This window comes from Sitophilus oryzae, unplaced genomic scaffold, assembly GCF_002938485.1.
Source record: "Sitophilus oryzae breed Bouriz unplaced genomic scaffold, Soryzae_2.0 scaffold_845_pilon_pilon, whole genome shotgun sequence".
Taxonomy (NCBI): Eukaryota; Metazoa; Arthropoda; class Insecta; order Coleoptera; family Curculionidae; genus Sitophilus; species Sitophilus oryzae.
Window position 1 is genome coordinate 1,159,757 of NW_022147467.1, and position 20,836 is coordinate 1,180,592.

The 20,836-nt window shown below is 33.0% G+C and overlaps 1 protein-coding gene across 3 annotated transcripts in view; it reads left to right on the forward strand.

Annotated features, from left to right (window-relative positions):
• The window catches only part of LOC115889743 (ecdysone-induced protein 78C), a 206,347-nt gene that overhangs the window by 158,235 nt on the left and 27,276 nt on the right, over positions 1-20,836 (forward strand). For 2 of the 3 annotated variants that reach the window (XM_030909819.1, XM_030909817.1), the window contains exons 3-7: positions 5,654-5,781; positions 11,774-11,915; positions 14,325-14,623; positions 17,555-17,721; positions 20,026-20,263. In XM_030909819.1, coding sequence (XP_030765679.1) covers positions 5,654-5,781; positions 11,774-11,915; positions 14,325-14,623; positions 17,555-17,721; positions 20,026-20,263 — 974 coding nt within the window. The remainder of the gene's footprint in view (positions 1-5,653; positions 5,782-11,773; positions 11,916-14,324; positions 14,624-17,554; positions 17,722-20,025; positions 20,264-20,836) is intronic. The other variant, XM_030909818.1, reaches the window with a different exon arrangement.

Consider the following 20,836-nt stretch of genomic DNA (forward strand, 5'->3'; position numbering starts at 1 on the left):
GTTGATGAATAGGTTGAGGCGGCCAGCTAGGTCACCGAATTACATGGTCATCGAATCAAGAACAAACAAGAATATATAACAACTAAATTGTATTAACATGAAACTAAAACCTTTTTTAATGTTTTGACATTATCTATTTACCAATAAATCAAATACAACAATCTGTATTTTTTAAAACAAATCGAAGCAGATTCAAATACTATTTCAAACTATATTAGGGTTTTCTATACTTATCTAGTTCAGATTTTGAATAAAGAACAATTTTTCAATAAAATGGCAACCAAGAGGGCTGATGTCGTCATGGCAAATTTCTAGTAACAGTTCCAAACAGTAGCTATTTTCAAAATCACTAGTAATATATCCATTCGTTCCGCTTTATTTTTCTTCTTAAAATAATGAAAACTTATTTATTAAACTATTGTAAGTAAATTTATGTAAATTGTTATAGATCTAAATAATAATGTCCATAAGCTAATGTCAAATTTGAAAATAGTTACTAAGTGTTACTAGAAAATTGCAATGCCGACACCAGCCACCTTGATTGCCATTTTATTGAAAAATCACCTTTTCTTCAAAATCTGAGGTAGATAGGTAAAGGAAACCCTAATATTGTTTGAAAGAGCATTTAAATCTGTTTCGACTTATTTTAAAAATACAGGGTGTTGCATTTGAAATAACAAAGTTTTTATGTAAAATAAATATTTAAAATAGATCAGCAATTTTTGGCAATAAATTTTAGAAAGCAATACAATTTTTCAATAGAGTTTATTTTTTCTCTACCTTTAAACTCTGTACAAGAATTAATTCTGAAAAGTAATGTAGAGGGTGTTGATAATCTATACTATTTTAGCATGCAAATTTAAATATCTTTAAATATCTCAAAAACCAAAGATTTTAAACATATATATTTAACCCTTATAAGAAATACCTTTTTTTGAGCGCAAGAATCCAAAAATTAAATAAAATACCGGGTGTTCCATAAGAAAAAATATAACTTTGGTATTGATCTTAGTTCTGGAACACCCTGTGTACTTCAAAATAATTTTAAATTATGCACATTGCCTCGCCACATATACCCATAAAATATTTTGTTTCTGCAGCTTTCTGTTTTCGTATAATCAACCGAGGTGAATGGGGTGCGCCACCCTGTATACAGGGTGGTCCGAACTGAATTCCGGAAACTTCGGCAGCATATTCTGTAAATAAAAATAAGTAAAAAAGTGCGTATAAATGTATGTTCTAAAATGCTTAGTTTCGGAGATATAGAGTGTAGAAGTTTCATTTTTATTTTGATTTTTTCCAAATAATTCCTGAAGTAACACTCAATATTTGGATGAAAATTGGTGTCTGGGAGTTTTTTGACATGAGGAATTTGATTTTTGTTAATATGACTCCTACTTGTAGAGGGCGCCACCTACATAATTTTTAATTGGGTTGAAGTGTAATAACTTTTCGTCCGTATCTGTATAAAACTACCGAGTAAATAAATATAAATTTACCACGTTTTTTACGTAAAAAATGTCTCTTAGTAAAAATTGCTACGAGTAATGGTTCTCCAGATATTTAGAAACGAAATTATCAATACCTGTCATCATTGACATAAATTAAACATGTTGACTAAATAGTTATTAGACTGGTATCATAAATTTGAAATGTTTTTGTGCCAAAAGTTCAACAGCGACAGTTTTATCATCATTTTTTCGAAGAAAAATAAAAAGTTCCCAAATTTATTATTTCAGTCAAATAACTATCTACTCAACATGTTTATTTTTAGTCAACAATGATATGTATTGGCTATTTCTATTCCAAATATCTTTAGAACGGTTGCTCGTAGCGATTTTTTCCAAGAGACATTTTTTGCGCAGAAAATCACGGAAATGTATATTTTTTCACTCAGTAGTTTTATAGAGGCACGGACGAAAAGTTATTACTCTTCAGAATAGTTGAAACACGTGTAAGTGGCGCCCCCTACAAATAAGAGTCATAATAACATCAAAATCAACTTTCTCACACCAATTTTCATCCAAATATTGACGTTACTTCAGAAATTATTTGGAAAAAATCGAAATAAAAATAAAATGAAACTTCTACACCCTATATCTCCAAAACTAAGCATTTTTGGACATACATTTATACGAACTTATTTACTTATTACATATATTATACAGTTTGCTAAAAAAATCATAAAAATAGGGCTAAAAATAAAAAAATATAACCCTTTAAATTTGACGAAACATTTTTCCGTTGCGTTTTTTTGCATGAATATTGAGTGAAGTACCTACAATTCGGTGGTTATAAAGCGGGCGTTGGAACAAGAGAACTACTATTCAGCTTACAAGTGCTAATACAAGCGAATAATAAATTGCTTGTTTTATTAATTTTCAAAAAGCATTTGCCAGACGCGGAACATTAGTTAATATTTTGAAAACATAATAAATAAGAAGGTAGGCCCCGTTAGAAGAAGAAGAAGATAAAAAAATCATCTTATAATAAAAAAAACAATAAAAACAGATGAGGATTATAACTGACCGTTTCTTCAAGTCAGTAACAAATTAGCTACAACTTTGTTGGAAACAATCAAGACCATTAGCAGTACCGGTATTCAAAAATGCGGAAGAAATCCGCCGGTTCGTTTCAGTGATCGATCGCATGCATAATAACTTCGAAGGGTGTGGTCCTGATGGCGCTTCGACCATCTCCGTGGCACCGTTAGCCCAGGTACCACCGTTGGTTCGGATCGTGACCGCACAGAGGGCGCCCGTAAATCAACCTGGGGAATATCATTAGGATGGAATTAAAGTCCGGTGGTCCACGATAGATCGCCAAGTTTGGCGAGCGAAAACAGCTAATGGAGGTTCCCATAGCGGTTGAGTTTTGTTTGGTCTTACATAATTTGATTAATAGGCTGTAATTTTGTGTGAATAAACTGATGGGGTATTACACGAAAACATCTGTAAAGTTTTTTAAGTAAACTTTTTTGTTTTTTATTATATATTTTTTAACAAACTGCACTGTAGAGATGAGCAAAAAATCGCAAACTGCGATTCAACTGCAGCGATTTTAAAATTCACAATCGCAATCTGCCATTGGCTTTCTTAGGACACTGAGACTGCGATTTCTTCTATTTGCGATTTTTTACAATTTTAATTTAGGCAACCAATATTACTATAGCTGCGATTTCCGATTTTACTGAGATTTGGATGCGATTGTGATTTTGTTAAATTGGGGCCGTGATATAACATTCTATCTGCGAGTTTGAATTTTAAAGAGTTGCGATTTGCGATTTTGTTACGAATATCATTTTGTGGTCTATTGAAGCATTCTATAGTAAACTGCGATTGAATTTTCCCTCTGATATTATTTATTTATAGAAAAGGTATTATTTTTCTAGGACCATTCATATAGATCATAATAAACAAAAACCAAACAAACAACGCTTTATTGTACAAAAAGCCAAAACAGCTTCATCGACAAAGCACTCACAAACAACAAAATCACAAAAAAAATACAAACAACAAAAAATACACAATACAAATAATACAATTCAAAAAATTTTAAGTCTTTAAAATTACAAAAAGAATATACATGGACAATTTTAGAACAGTACGCAGTAAATAGATATAATTTTAGAGCTACAAAATATTAAATACTTGACCTTTGACCAGTGTGTGAGATGATCAAAATTTTAAAATTCAAAATTATTCATAATTAAACATCAAGAAAAAAATCGTTTACCGCATATAGGGCTCTCTCCAGTAGGTATGATTTTAGAGCTTTGCGAAATGCGGGAAAGAATGAAAGCGACTTGATATTCAAAGGCAGATGATTGTACATTTTTTTGGCATTGTATAGTATTGAACCTTTAACTAGTTCTGAGCTCGGGGTTGGCAGATAAAGATCGTACTCTGCATTCCTAAGTGGATAGTTATGAAATGGCCTTTCGGGAATAGCAGATATGTGCTTGCGGATTAAGCAAACGAATTCAAAAATGAATAAAGAAGGAAGAGTCAGTATTTTCAAATCTTTAAAGAAATTCTGGCAGTGAGTTCTACTGTTCAGTCCCAATAAATATCGAACTGCTCTCTTTTGAAGTCTGAAAACACGATCAAATTTTGTTGCGCAGCAAGTACCCCAGAATGGAAAGGCATAACGAAGATGTGACTCAAAAAGGGCATAATAGGCTATTCTAGAGGTTGAGAAGTTAAGTTCCTTAGAAACTGATCTTAGCGCAAAACTGGCAGCGCTTAGTTTCTTTGATAGAGCTTCGATGTGAAAGTCCCATTTTAACGAGTTGTTTACAGCAAGTCCTAAGAATTTCACATAGTTCACGACGTCAATAGTGGTGTTATTAAGTATAAAAGGTTGTATAGTACTTTTATATGACAAAACTTTAGTTTTTGATAGGTTGAGGCATAGGAGATTAGAATCGCACCAAGACTTAATGGTGCGTAAGTCACTGGATATTAGTGATGGGTCGGTATTTGAGTAACGCGATTTTGGAGCGGTATTTTTTTGTAACGTCGTGTCGCGATCCACAACGAATCAGGAACCTGTTACTGAAGAATGACGATCATAATAATGACAAAATTATAAATTATTTATAATTTGCAAATAAATTATTTATAATCGCACTTGAAGTTAGCTCGAACCGTAATAACCGCATAGCAACGTGTTTAGCTCCAGCCGTCGCGATTTCGTCGGTCGTCAACAGTAGTATCTGGAACTGGTATGTCCGTAGCGCCGCGCGATCTCGATCGGGACGTGTTCGCTCCAGCCGTCGCGCTCCTAGAGTTGTACTTCCCTGTCGCGAACAGAAGTAACTGCTGTAACTGGGCATCGACGCTCAACCTCGGTGGCGACCTACTTCGCTCCAGCCGTCGCGCTCCTAGAGTTTCAGTTCCCTGTCACGAACGGAAGTAACTGCTGTAAATGATTATCGACGCTCGACCTCGGCGGCTACGTACTTCGTTCCAGCAGTCGCTGGAGCGCTTCTAGGGTTTCGGTTTTGCCTGTCGCGATTTGGTTTGTTACTATTGGCGTTGGTGCTCCCGTCGCTACGTTACTTTCGCAATAGCGAATTTTGGAAATTTTTGCGTCAATAACATATTTAAATATAAAAATCACAGTCGCAGCGATTTAAAAATCGCAATCGCAGCTTCAATTGCGATTGAAGAATCGCAATTTTGCTCATCTCTGCTGTATACAGTATGTCTCCAGATCATTACTAGAGGGAACACTGTTTTTTTAATAACATTTTCAGAAAAATGCAATATTTATAAAAAAATTCTTGTTCTAAAATGGTTAAACCTGTTTATACCCAGAGCTGCAAGCTGACAGACAACTTTTAAAGTTTTTAAAAAACTTAAAAATTTTAAAGGTATTTTGTGAAATATTACGCAATACCCTTCACATACCCCGAAATTCTCTTGAAATTCACCAAAATTCCCTCGAAATACCCCGAAATACCTCGAAATTCACCGAAATTCCTCCTAAAATGTTCCTCTAATTCCCACGTTTGTACACTAAAATACACCAGTGATTTCCCTCTCGGTTAGGATTGTTAAGATAGACAATATCGTAGAAAGATTGAAAATAGTTTTGTTTATATTCTCGACAATAGCTATGTTAAAGTTGGTTTTTCTTTTTGTTTCAGAACAAAGCAATTATGTAGCAGCAGACTCCAATAGTTCCAATACAACAAAATCATTTGTTCCTTGCAAGGTGTGCGGTGACAAAGCATCGGGTTATCATTACGGAGTTACTTCTTGCGAAGGCTGTAAAGTAAGTTTTAGTAATTCATCCTTTGCATGAAAAGATTAAGGAAGGAGTATATGCTATCCATGTATTCATGTATGGTAGACGGACAAAGGGCCCTAGGGTGGGGATCCTTGACAGTTCTATTTGACGATTTATTTGACAGATTTGAATTTGAAATTTTGTGGATTTGTCAGTCTTTACTGAGCTTATTTTATGTTATTTATTATTTATTCTACTACTGAGAGTTGTTTAAAGGTAGTAAATCTATAAATCTAGAAAAAAATTGTGGCAGAACTTAAATTAACAGTGATATTATATATTGCGATTTATTGAAAAAAAACTGAAAAATAGTTGGTTGTGTAGCGTGCAGTAGATCTCGGTCAAAAATCGAGGGAAATAATGGAATAAATTTTCGCTATTAAGTAATACTAAGGGCTGGCAAAGGTTAGTCTTGGATCGAGATTTCCGTATGTAAGAAGAGTACAATGCGTTTATAATGTACTGAAAAAAAAGAGGACAGTAAATACGTTGCCAAACGTATGAAATAAACCGAGAAACTGTACACATCGCTAAGAGACGTGGAAGGGGATATAGCAGATTTGTCGCAGTTGACCGGTCGACCCAATCAATACCTCTGTCAGTACTTAAAGTTCTAGGGAAGGGTGTACGTCATGCGTTCAGCTTCACGATTTAATTACGTCTCGTGATACTTGATTTGTTTATTTATTAACAAGTCGTTGTAATTTTCCCTATAGCTTGAATTTTTTTAAGTGCAAGCTAAAAACACTTGCATTTTTGGTAAAAATAAGTGGAATTGAGTGGGTGTTCGATAGTGGTCGCGCTATTAGAACTCTGAATTCAAAAATCGATATCTCGAAATCTATTAGAAATAATAGATTGTAGTTTTTTCAAGAACTTTGTTAATATTTCTGCTGTATTTTCTTTGTAGACAGTATGTGAAAATCTTTATCAATAAAAAAATTACACTAAAAAGTAAATGGATGGATTGTTTACAATTTTTGAATGGAAAAAACAACCTTATCGAATTTTTCTTATGTAAACATATTGTAAAATATCCGATCTTGAAAATAAAAAAAAGTTTCAATATCTAAAGTGGTTCATGAGTTATGGCCTGTTATGTGTTAAAAAGTTGAGTTTTTCAATTATCGCGATTACTGACGTTTTCTCGTTATAAAAAAATGACAACCTAACGATATCCTTATAATTCCATTTCAGATGCTCAGAAACATGTCTAATGATTTTATCTAGTTATATCTTGAAAAAAAAGTATTTTAAAAATAAGCGGTTTGCGATCGTGATTTTACTTTACTTGACAGGGAAAGGCGTATCGGCAACGCCGCAACAGCGCACCGTCGCGCGTCGCGTCGGTCGGTCGGTCGCATTTCTCTCACTCCGACTTAATAAGATCCCTATGCGATTTACTTCCACACATGTAAATGCCGACCCAAAAGTAACAGTTGTCAGTACGGTATAATATACATACGTGTAGTAAAACAATAACCAATCATTTATGAAATTCACTTAAAATTAATTAATTATATATTTTTTCTTGCATTTTTACTTTTATTTATTACTTGTCAAAGATTAGATGTCAAAGACTCTATTTTTTATACTTCAATTTGACTTACCTGCTTCAGTAACGTATCGAATGTGTGTGTTAATAAATTATTATTATAACTTATCTATTTTTTCTAGAATTCTATATTTTTCTATATTAATCTATAGCAATTTTAATAACTACCAACGTAAAACACGTAAAATAAAACAACAAAATTATTGAGTCTACCCTGCAATGACCCTGCATCATATTTTTACACGTTTTGAATAAAATTAGAACGGCACTGATACCGGAATTTAAGTCGGCCATTTCGAGTCCGTCGCGTTCGATTTAAGATTTTTGACATGCTCCTCCCTTAATCTTTTTATTCAAAGATAAGTGTCTTATTGACATGGAAATCAAATTTGTCATGTCAAAAAATACCCAGACACTAATTTTTATCCAAACATCGACGATAGTTGAAAAAAATGAAATTTCTACACCCTGCATGTCCGAAACGTAGCCCATTTTAGGACATTATATTTATTTATAAGAACTGTTTGACTAATTTTTCTCTCAATAATATGCTGCCGAAGTTTCCCAAAATACAATTCATGACCACCCTGTATAAATAATTGATATCTGGCCATAACTTATTTCATTTTATATCTGTCTCTATTTAGCTCATATGGGTGGCTATCAATATTTTGTCAAGGGCTAACGTTTTTGTCTGGCTATTTCTTTATAGCAAAAAAGGGGTTCAAAAAAGTGAAGTGTTTTTTGAAACCATCACCACGATATGATCAGTTTATGTTCGACTAGTGTGAGGTTCGCAGAGTAGTAATCACTAGGTAGTTTTTGTTAAATTTTTGATTTTTACTCTTGTTGATAAAAATTTTTCGAGTACAGTCTCAAATTTTACTGCCGTTTAGTGTTTTTAATTGGATTTCTTTATTTGGTATCGTACATTTCAGTTTTTTTTATTAGTTTTTTTCTTCTTCGGATATTATTAATAATATAAATTTAATAATAAATTAGATTAAATAAATAATTTATTATTTTTTTTATTTGAATTTTATTAACTATGATTAATAAAATTACGTTTTTTTTTTCAAATGTAACAGAAGTATCAATTATTGCCATTATAGAAAAGTCATTTTAAGGCTCCCCTTCCCACTGGCGCTAGTCTTGCATTTGTAAGGGTTTGGCTGTCACAAAATGCTGCAAAAACCATGTGACCTTTCTTCACGAATCTTTGTGTGTATACATGTTATGTACGTGCTTATAATTATATTTTCTTCCCCAACCTCAACTCAAACTGTTTCAGATTTACCCCTAAAACGCCCTAAAAAAAGATGATTTTATAAGTAATTTTTTTAGCATTAAATGTATTCAAATCGATTTTAAAACTAATTACGAGCATGTCCGGAAGCTTCCTTAATAAAGTAAAACAAAAATTATTTCAAAATATTAAAAAACATGGTCGCAATTTTGTGACGCCTGACCCTCTGCAAACCCAATTTTGATCATTTTTGTTGCCCGTAATGTGGCGCCCTCACGTGAATTTTGAAGGCGGGCAAAGAAAACCAAGTACGTATTCGAATTATTTGGATAAATTATTTTATAACGCTTGTCTCTTACACAATAATTTGAAATTTTTATTTTGTAATCAAATCACACGGCAAACAAAATTTGCGTTGCATCTATTGTGTGTGTATGGTCATTGATCATGATGCAATGTAACAAAACATAAAACAATAAATAATTAATAAGATGGTTTGACCACTGTGAAGTAATGGAAGGCATCTGTAGCTTCTAGAATAAAAAACTTTTTTAAGTTTGCAAACCTAAATTATGTACGAGGATGTATTTCAGGAAAATATTTTAACTTCTCTAGGGTGGCTTAAAAAAGTGTGAGTGGACCGGGATGATTTTTTTAAATGGAACACTCTGTATATTGTTGCATTTTTGGCTTCCTTTCTGATCACTTTACATAATCCTAAGATAAGATGTAAATATATTTGGATAGTTTCAGAGATATTAATAAATAAATAAAAAATATATATTTTTCAATAAGTTACAAAGTAAGTTGATAAAATATTGCATTTTCAAAATAATTACAAATAAAATGAAGGTACAGCTCTTATCATATTTTTATGCAATTGTCTCAAAAGTCTTAAAAATCGATTTTTTAAGAAAAAACTAGTTTTATAAAAAGTTCATTACTTTTGAGAAACCCTGTATGACAATTTTTTTTTAAATATTATGTTGCTTCTAGGCTCATACATTTTTTGGAAACTAGTTAAGGTGTGACTTTGACCTGAATGTGCGAAAATACGATTTTTTATGTGGGTTAATATTGTAACACTCTGTATAAACTATTTCCTATGCACTAATAATTGTTAATTTTTTCATATTTTGTATTGACTTTGTAATTTTAACACATATTGAATAATATCTACGAGCAAAATAATTTTTCCATAAAATATGGCCCACCGTTGGGATTTTGGGCGCCGGCGCCGTTGACCCTGGATTTATCGAGAGATTCGTAAGTGCAAGTAGTCGATGCACCGGCTTCTGTTAGTTTAAAAACTACCTCGTCTCTTCGGATTTCCCGCAGGTGTTATAGTTTGTCTAGGGAAGGGCAGCCTTAACGCCTAAGCACAAAGTACGAAAATATATTATTAAACTACGACCATGACCACCATGACACACAGGCCAGAGACATCCATTTGTGACGTCACCGCATTAGTCCGGCTTTTGTATTGTGCCATATGGTACTGCATATAGGTTTTGCATAAATAATAGTATTTATTGATAGTTTTGCCAGATATAAATATGAAAAATATTATACAGAAAGGTATTAAAAAATAACATCAACTTTTTATGGCGTTAAAGTAATTGAATAGCGTTAAAATTTAGATCTAAAGCACGAATATTAATATGAAATAAACTACAGCATAAGATGAACAAAATAAAATCTAGATAATAAAAAGCGTGCCCTAAAATTATGTTAGCGAGTACTAGTTGCTAAAGTAATAATATACCTGTGATAAAAAGTTTCCAAATATTAAAAAATTTGAAAACTATACGTTTATCGACAAGTTAAGAAAATGTATTGTATATGATAACGGCAGAATAAGTTACAATTATTTTTAATTAAAGTTTAATTAAAAATAATTGTAAAAATTTGCCTAACATATTTAAAAAATGTGGATATCAGATAGAATTAACTACTAACATTAAGTAATTTGTAGTTCGATGTTCATCAAGTAACTATTTCCATAATTTCTTTAAAATATATTGCCATTTCATAATAATAATAATACTTTTCAATATTTATTTCATCCTGAATTTCCAAATCTTGTTTTCTTTCATCTGGACGTTTTCTCTTTATGGGAACATGCACAGAGGGTCCATAAGAGGGCTAATTTTGAAAAATTGTAGGCACAGCATGTTCTGTAGGTTTTGGACGTGGCCTAGTTACAGTTAATATTGTTGGGAAAGAGAATGTAGACAGATCCTGAGGACTTATTATAATTGCTGCTACAAGGCACAGGCACAGAACAATGTCGCGGAATTTTTTATTTCACAAAGTAAAAATAAAGAAACGAAAACTGGTTTTACATAAAAATACACGTCACTTACGTTGGTTTAACACTATACACTAACACTAACGCTATTAATTATGTTTTTATATAAATTCCCCAACTTTTTCCTAGTCCGGACACACAGCCGATGTTACTATAATTTTTTCCGAAAGTATGTTTTTTTCGCGGGTACGATGTTATGAATCGAATCTAGATAGTTCACTATTCACTCAAAATTATTTAGTATAATTTTATTAGCATAGAAACGCGTAAAAAACACAGATTTGTTGCGAAACTAATGAAAACAATTGGTTTGTTTACGACTACTAATTCTGGACCACGTCGGTAGAACTGTCAAAACAGTCAGGCCTTGAATATGACGTTAGCCACGCTACGACTGACTACGACCAACGCTATGACATAAAGTGTTAAATTCAACGAGCGTAACCACAGTTTTTTTTTTTAATTTTTTTTTAACGCGAGCAGTGGCGGATACAGCGGGGGGCCTGCTTGGTTTAAATATTAGGTTTTTAGATTAAACGCCCTAAATAGCATATTCCACATTACTTTTTATTTGGGCCCCCCCCTAAAATAAATTCCTGTATTCGCCTCTAAACGCGAGGAATCTCCCTGAATTTGCCTGGGTATCGGAGAATAAATTATTTTTTTATATTATGATTTATCACAAACATTCCAATTTTTCTTATGGTTATTTGTATATACAATTTTAATTAGTACGTTCATCGTTGTGGTTCAAAAAGAAATTGACTGATATCAGTTCTTTTTGACCTGATGCAATATACCTATCGTGTATCGGCAAGGTATACCAATTCGTTTTAACTTATTTAACTTTCTTCTTATCTTGTAGGGATTCTTCAGGCGCAGCATCCAGAAACAGATAGAGTATAGGTGTCTCCGAGACGGCAAATGCCTGGTTATAAGACTGAATAGGAATCGCTGTCAGTATTGTAGATTCAAGAAATGCCTAGCCGTCGGCATGTCTAGAGATTGTAAGTATTCGAAATGGATTTATTTTTCATTAAATCGACTTTCATTATCAAAGTAATGTTAAGGGAGTGGATTTTAATTTTAGATATATGTAGAATGTTTTTTTTTATTAACACTAACGCATTATGTAATTTTCTATGGCGGTTTTAATTTATCTCCTAATGAGTTAAACAAAAATTTGTCCATTTACTGCAAATACAGGGTGAATCTTAAATAAGGGCAAATATTTTCAGGGCTGGTAGATCTCCATAAAAGAAACATATTTTCTCTTTACCGTTTTTAAGTGCAAAATAACCGAGTTATTTTAGTTTGAAAATTTCCAAAAAAAATATTTTTTTGCATAAATTTTGAGAACCACTGGATCTTTTCTGGGTTTTCTTTTTTGTAAATTTAATCTACTATCTATGTTGCCATATTATCAAGAAATTATGTTATTTAACAAAAAACTAAAAAAAATCAAAAACATTTTTCATAAAATTCCAAATTTTCCAAAAAGATTTACTGACGCAAAATCATAAAAATTAAAATATCTCAGATAATATTTGTCGGAGGGGTAGGCAACCTTAATAATATTTTGAAGATATATAAATTCCTCATTGAACACCAGAAAAATATACTGGGTGTTCCATTTAAAATAAAGGAGTAACTTGCTTTTAAAAGTGACTAATGTTCCATTAATTTTGTCTCATCCTGTATAACTTTTCGGGTCAAATTTCAATTTGGTTTAACTTACAATGGTTACTGTAATTAAATATCAGGCTATACAAGGTCGACGAAAATTTAGGTAGCTGTTATCGAAATTTAAAATTTACTCTTCATTTTCACAAAATGTGAAATATGTCAAAATCCTTAGATTTTAGGTATATGTTTCTTTAATAAAACTCACCTTTATTTTTATCCTAGAATCCGAAAATCAATTAATATATAGAGTGTTCCATTAGAAAAAACATAACTTTGATGTGTAACTTTTTTGGGGACACCCTGTATACTTCTATATATTTTTATAAAATGCTTTCAGTTAACCTACATATGCTGCCAAAATTTCATTTTGATATAAACTACCGTTCTCCTTGGAGCGTCCGCGGCGTATGAGAGGCGTCACCCTGTATAATCAAAATCAATCAGGCTATGAAATTACTTTAATGATATTTTTTTTAATTTATTATTTAACGAATAGTTCGAATAGTTAACTGCTTTTTTTAAGTAAATGGAGTATTTTTTTCTAATAAAATGTAAAAAATATACATAGGAACTCAACTTCCAGATTTTTAGCTACATACTTCCTAACACTATCTGAGCGTAATCCTAAAGATGCTATATTATGCACTGATCAATAGTAATGACTGATCTTGGTCTGGGTCTTGCAAAAAAAAATCCTCGGTATTTTTTTCTGGTGAAACACGAAGTGACCGAAACCAATAAAATACGTCAATCAATCCTGATTTATATTATACCGGGTGCGTCTCAAAAGTAGCTCATCCCTATAACTTTTTTATTTTTTTTAGTTAAAAAAACGAGATTTCATATGTTAGTATATGACATAAATTAGGATTGATTGACGTATTCAGTTGTTTTCGGTCACTTCCTGTTTCACCGGAAATGACTACAACATTTGATTTTTAAATAGCACCCTCGGTATTTTTTACTTTCTTTGATAGAAAATAACACTCTGAATAGAATGGTATATCGTGTCAACTTTTGACATTTTTACATAAATGGTTTATTTGATAAATTATTCGTAAAAAATGCTTTTTCCAAATATGCTAATGAGCCACCCTAGTTCCATTTGAAAAAATTGAGATATGATTAAAAATACGATTTGGGCATCTTTTAATCGGCCAGGAAAAGACGCTAAAAACATCAAACGATGAAATCTATTTTTTCAAGGCTGCTTGATTAAAAACTAGTGTTTTTAACATAGCCATGGCACTCTAGATTGAAATTTAAGATACGATTTTTTATTAAGCGAGAATGTCAAAAGTTGACATATGATATGTCATTCTATTCAGAATATCATTTTCTATCGGATAATCATCAACAATCAATCCTAATTTATGTCATATACTAACATACCAAATCTCGTTTTTTTATCTAAAAAAAATAAAAAAATTATAGGGGTAAGCCACTTTTGAGGCGCACCCGGTATACTAACATATCAAATCTCATTTTTTATCTGAAAAAAATAAAAAAACTATAGGGATGAGATACTTTTGAAAATCACCCGGTGTGGTAAATTTGTAGATATTTTTTGGTAAAATAAATAAAACATCTAAACTCGCGATCATGGATGACCAATTCCTGGCCCCTTCTTAAAAGGCGCCCACTCTAACCCAAGTTCATCATCTAAACCGCCTCATCTCATTCTCATCCGCCCCCGTATCCCGACCGTCTCCAGAAAATACGATCATTAGATTGCATCTTTCCAGCGGTGCGGTACGGCCGCGTGCCCAAGCGGTCGCGCGAGCGCAGCGTCGAGGACCAGCAGCCTGCGTCCAGGGTGGTGAGCACGACGACGGCGCCGGACGTGGTTGTTGCCGTGGTTAGCCCCTCGTCCAACACCGTCACCACCACGGAGGCCATGTCGCCCTCTTCGGTGGTGACGGCGGCGACCAACACGGCGGTCACGCCTTCGGCGAACGCGTGCAGCGTCATCGTGGACAACGACAGCAAGCAGGTGGCGCTCTATGATGTCATTTTGGAAGTGTCTCAGGTGAGTAGATGATAGATAGATATAGTAGAGTTTACAGGTCCCTACACACGAAACACTTATCATGAAAAGTTTGAAAACTTGCATGCCGGTTTTCAATCTCATTTTCAATTATGCTGTAGCTTTCCTCACATATTTAGATACTTACTCTCTTTGTAGTTGGGGCCATTGTTGTCTATTGTTGGCTATGCGGGCCGAAGGTATCCCTGCTAATTTCCTAATATCATCGTCCCCTCCCAAGTTTGGTCTTCTTCTAGGTTTCTTAATTCCTCGTGGGTACCATGCTATAATTTTTGTAGTCCATCTGTTGTCCGTCGTTCTTGCAAGGTGTCCTGCCCATTGCCACTTGAGGGATTTGATTCTGTGGATGGACATCTATTACCTGGATCTCTTGTCGTATCTACTCTATTTTTTACGACCCGGCATATTTCGTTCCATTGAGCGTTATGCGACCTGTAGTGTCCTTATAATGTCCGTTTTAAGGTTAATTCTCACTATACCTTCCGTATCAGCTACCTTCCGTTTCCCTTCCGTTTACATAAAATATTATATCATGTAAATGAATAGGACAGTGCACACTATCCGTTCCGTTTCCCTTCCGTTCCATATCTTTTCCATCCATACATTTTTTTGGCGGACGCGGACGGACTGAAGCGCATCGGAAACAGCGTTGTCATGTTCTTACATTTATTCCAGCTCTGTTAGCATTTTGCTGATGTTTTTTATTCTTTCATCTCTATTCAAAAGATACAAGTTTTTCAACTTTTTTTCTCAAGATATTTAAAACAATTTCTGTTTTAAATATCTTGAGAACGGTTGCTCGTAACAATTTTTACCAAGAGGTATTTTTTACGTAAAAAGTCATGGAAATGTATATTTTTTTAGTCAGTAGTTTTATACAGGTACCGTCGAAAAGTTATTACTTTTCAAAATAATCAAAATGCATGTAGGTGGCGCCCCCTAAAAATAGGAGTCATTTTGACATCAAAATCAAATTTCTCGTATCACATAACTTCCAGACACCAATTTTCATCCAGATATTGACGTTACTTCAGAAATTATTTAGAAAAAATCGAAATAAAAATGAAACTTTTACACCCTGTATCTCCGAAACTAAGCATTTTAAGACATACATTTATACGGACTTTTTTACTTATTTTTATCTGCAGAATATGCTGCTGAAGTTTCCGGAATACAGTTCGGACCACCCTGTATATATTCTTCTACTATTTCCAATGTTGTGTTATTTATTAGAATGTCCAAGAACAGTTAACCTAATAGGTTACAGTTGAGGGTTGGAACCTTTGGTGTTAAACAGCAAAATAAAAACACTAAATCACCACAATACACCAAAACACTTTTACTTTTACACTAACTTTTTAGTTTATAATCACCTGCTGATGATGCTAACATGGTTAGCGAAACGCGCGTCCAGTGTAAAAGTAGAAGTGTTTTGGTGTATTGTGGTGATTTAGAGTTTTTATTTTGCTTTTTAACCTAATAGGACTGCTCATTCAGCCAACAGTGTCCGCCAGGTGCATGCGAAAACTACTCGCTTTGTGACGTCATTGTAGTCCTTGTCATGGTTTGATTTGGTTACTTCAAATACGTTTAAATTACCTATACGGAGGGTACCGCTTAAATTCCTGTCGCGATGTTAAAGGATGGCTATAGAATTTCAATGCATTTAATATATATGTCTATCCTTGTGTGGTAGGAGGTTGGACTAAACAAGGATGAACCTATGTCTTGAAACCATTCGACTCGATTTTCTGTCCTCCTTCAATACTGGGACATAAATTCTCTTATTGCTCTTATGGGGAGGCCGCGGTATAGGAAATTTAAACGTATTTGGGTTACTTAGTCCTTGTCCGGCAACCAATAATACACACACGTGCATTATTGGTTGCCGAATACAAAACGTTCATTATTTAGCATATATTATATAGCCAAACTATATCGTGGGCACTAAGAAAGCACTTTGTCACAATCGACAACACAAAATAAACGTATTTATACACTCTATAGCTCTAAAAACTTTAAAGACACCTTTTTCACATTTAAAAATGACAAAATAATTAACTCAAAATTTCTCAGCTGTTATTTTTATAAGTTTACCCTAGGCAACTAATAATACACACTATCATGACGAGGACTACAATGACGTCACAACTGTCAGCTGAAGCGCGGGAAGAGGCGAACGTACGTCTTAGGAGGATGAGCAATCCTATTAGTTTACTGTTCTTGAGAATGCCTTTTCTGTCACTAGTTCGTTGTACATTACTTTAGTTTTTGCTAAATTTATTTTGAGACCTAAACATATATATAATCGTCTGGGCTAAAACTAAAACAACGGTTTCTTTTCTTTTTAATTTCATTGTAGTCCTGTTCCAAACTTATTGTTAATTTTAAAGCATACAAAGAGCGTTTCAAAATAATTTTCCCTTTAAAACAGAATTTATAATTTGGAAACTCTGAAAAAACTACCTAACGTTTAACATAAAAAACGAATAAACAATGTTTGAAACCATGGAAAAGGGACAAATACGAATATGAAGTTTGCTACTTAGCAAAGGTATACGTTGTTACCAAGATTATTCACTGATTAACTAAACAATTTGCTGTACATGGAGAAAATGTATCAAAAATAATGCGAATGCAAATTGGTGTGAACGGCCATCAATTAAACAAAAACAATACTTGCCACTATGGAAAAATGGTCTCTTTATTTTACATTTTCTTTGATTGTACAGCTTATCTCACAATTCCTTGGATGAACAATTATCCTTTAATTACTCTAACTGTTTACCACAATGCATTGCCTAGTCTACTTTAAGAAGAAACGCATGTAATCTAGTGTTTCAGAAGTTGAAATACCTCATGTTTAGTACCTAATCTGAAGTTTAGTAACTAATTTGTTATATTTTAAATTAGGCTCACCATGCAAATTGCAATTATACCGACGAACGAACGAGAAGCTTACAGAAGCGACCTTTCTTGCCACCACCAAGGTACAAAACGGAAGACGACGACGAGGATAGGGATGATGGAGATAGCGACCAAGTGGCATCGTCAACCGCGGAGTCTTTAGAGAACGACAAGTAATTATTTTTGTTGTTGTAAATCAAACATTAATTTAAATTTGATTCTGATCTTATGCGAACAACTCTGATTCTTGGTATAATATAATATTTTAAGCCATAATAAGAACTATTAAATAGGTGTAGGTACATCCCAATTCTTGTGAATCCGTTATAGAAAAATTATGTTTAAATGCACATTGTTCAACATTATTTATTAACTAACAGTCTTCAAATTCCTTATAACTATACATAATAAAATCAGTTCTGCTAATCAATTATATATTGGATTAATAATGGAGATAAGTCGCCAAATGTTTGTATAATTAACAGATAACAGATAACAATAACGGACTGTACTGCTTTAGAATAGCGTTACTTATATTCCTCCTTCAACTGTATTTTAAGTGGCATAGCATTAAAAGGTATGTGTGGTTTTGGCTGGTAGGAGTATTTTGAGTGCTGATATTTTCACCCACTGAAATGACATTAAAAAAAACATAAATTCAGTAAATAGCGGAAACAAAATAAAACTATATCATATTCAACACAATGCTAAGAATTCTAAGAGAGGATCATAACACTGCCAGTTATGTCTGCGATTTTAATTAACAGAAAATTGTATTTTCTGTCATTTTTTGGATGTCGTCTGTCGAAATCTTCCCTGAATCGTTGGACAGACCCTATATCAGACAGTAATATTATTTTATATAGATCAACAACATGGCCAAATTTGTTATTGTTATGTATAATAACTAATATATCTGGAAATGGTAAATCTATCGTTGTTCTCAATTTCGTATATAAATTTAATAGAAGAAAAAAAATCGATTATTTAATGTTGAAATAACATTTTCTGAAATCAAAATTTGTGTCAATATACAGTATGTCCCCGGATTTTCTTTACAAGAGGAAATTTTTTTTTTATTATTGAAATTTCGAGAAATTATTCATAAAAATTTGTTTATTCTAAAATGGTTATTCCCGTTCATACTTTTCCTGTCATACCGTTTTAGAGTAAAATGAGTAAATTCAAGTCTTTGAATAAGAAGACTAAGGAAGGAGCATAATGCTATCCATGTATTCATGCATGGTGGGCGGAAAAAGCGCCATAAAAGCACTCTAGGGTGGGGATCCTTGACAGTTCTGTTTGACGATGCATTTGACACATTTGAATTTGATTTGAAATTTGGTGGATTTGTCAGTCTTTACGGAGCTTATTTTATGTTATTTATTATTTATTCTACTACTGATAGTTGTATAAAGGTAGTATATCTAGATGGAAATTGTGGCAGAACTTAAATTATCAGTGACACTATCGCGATTTATCGAAAAAGACTCTAAAATAGTTGGTTGTGTAGCGTGCGGTAGATCTCGGCAAAAATTGAGTGAAATAATGGAACAACTTTTCGCTAATAAGTGACTATATAATATACATACGTGTAGTAAACCGATCATTTATAAAATTCACTTAAATTAACTAAATTATATATTTTTCTTGCATTTTAGCTTTTATTTATTACTTGTCAACAATTAGATGTCAAAGAATTTAGATACGTCAACTTGACTTACCTGCTTCAGTAGCGTATCGAATGTTTGTGGTAATAAATACTTATTATAACTTATCTATTTGTATTAGAATTATATATTTTTATAACAATTTTAATAACTACCAACATTTATTCACAACGTAAAATAAAACAATAAATTATTGAGTCTACCCCACGTCTACCCTACATCATAGTCTTACATTTTTTAAATAAAATTAGAACGACACTGATAAACCGGAATTTAAGTAGGCCATACTTGAGGCCCATCGCGGTGTACCTAAGATTTTTGATATGCTCCTTCCTTAGTCTTCTTATTCAAAGATTCAGGTAAATTAAAAACAAAAGAAAATGTAGTTGATTTTTTTCTGTCAACGCGTTTCTATGGTAATATAACTCTGTTTTCATTCTTTGATAGATTGTTATTGATAGAATTTTAATTAACATAATATATTTTGCAGTTTTAAAATATTAAAGAAGCACAAAATTTATTTAGACGGTATGGAAATTTGCAAAATTATAAACGGGATTAACCATTTTAGAACAAGCAAATGTTTTTTGAAGAATGCATTTTTCGCAAAATGTCAATAATAAAAAAATTTCTTCAAAAATAAATAAATTCAGTTCAATAAAAAAGTTCTATTAATGGTATAGTTATTGTTTACTAGAATTCAAAGATTTTTTGTGTATTTTGGTAAACTAGGTATATTTATGTAGATGTAACGTAAAACGTAAAGATGATTCGAAGTACATTTTATGTAAAATATTCTTTTTTCAGATGTTGGCTTTGGCAACAGTTCGCTACGTGTATGACCCCTTGTGTCCAAAGGGTGGTAGAATTTGCCAAAAGAATTCCAGGATTTAGCGGTTTAGGCCAGGACGATCAACTAATCCTAATCAAACTGGGGTTTTTCGAGGTGTGGTTGACGCACGTGGCTAAGTTGACGAACAATCAGCAATTGGTTTTCGATGACGGCACGTTAGTCACCAAACAGCAGTTAGAGACTATGTACGATGTAAGTATGGAAAAGTAACTATATTTTAAATAAAGAATTTTGCAGTTAAAATGCAGAATATCTTCTTGGGTCTTCCACGCTTTCTCCGATTTTGAGGTTTTTGTTTGGTGGCATGGAAATGAAATTTAATGAATAGATAGTGTGGTTATTGGATTTCACGTTAAATATAACAGTTTTTTAATTAAGAATACAGAAACTTAATAATGGTTTTAAATATTTTTTTAAGTGATAAAAGTGCTGTTTTGTCAGTAGTCGGACAGTGCTTGCTAGTATCCGGCCGGGTATAGTTACCATAAGTCGGACACTTTGTAATTGGCTGATTCTGCACAGTCCCGTATTTAATATGTATAATTTTACAGCAAATTGAATCTTGAACATTATACAGGGTGGCCCATTGAAAACGTTCCGCGAGGCATAACGGCCAGGGTAATTTTTTTTTCAGAAAATCCAAAAACACGTCAATTTTGTTTGTGAGGGGGACAACATTTGACCCAAAAAGCGGGGGTGTCATCCCCCAACTTTTTTCAAATGAAAAGGGCAGTCAAGTGGCGCCGCAATGAACAGAGCTTTCTA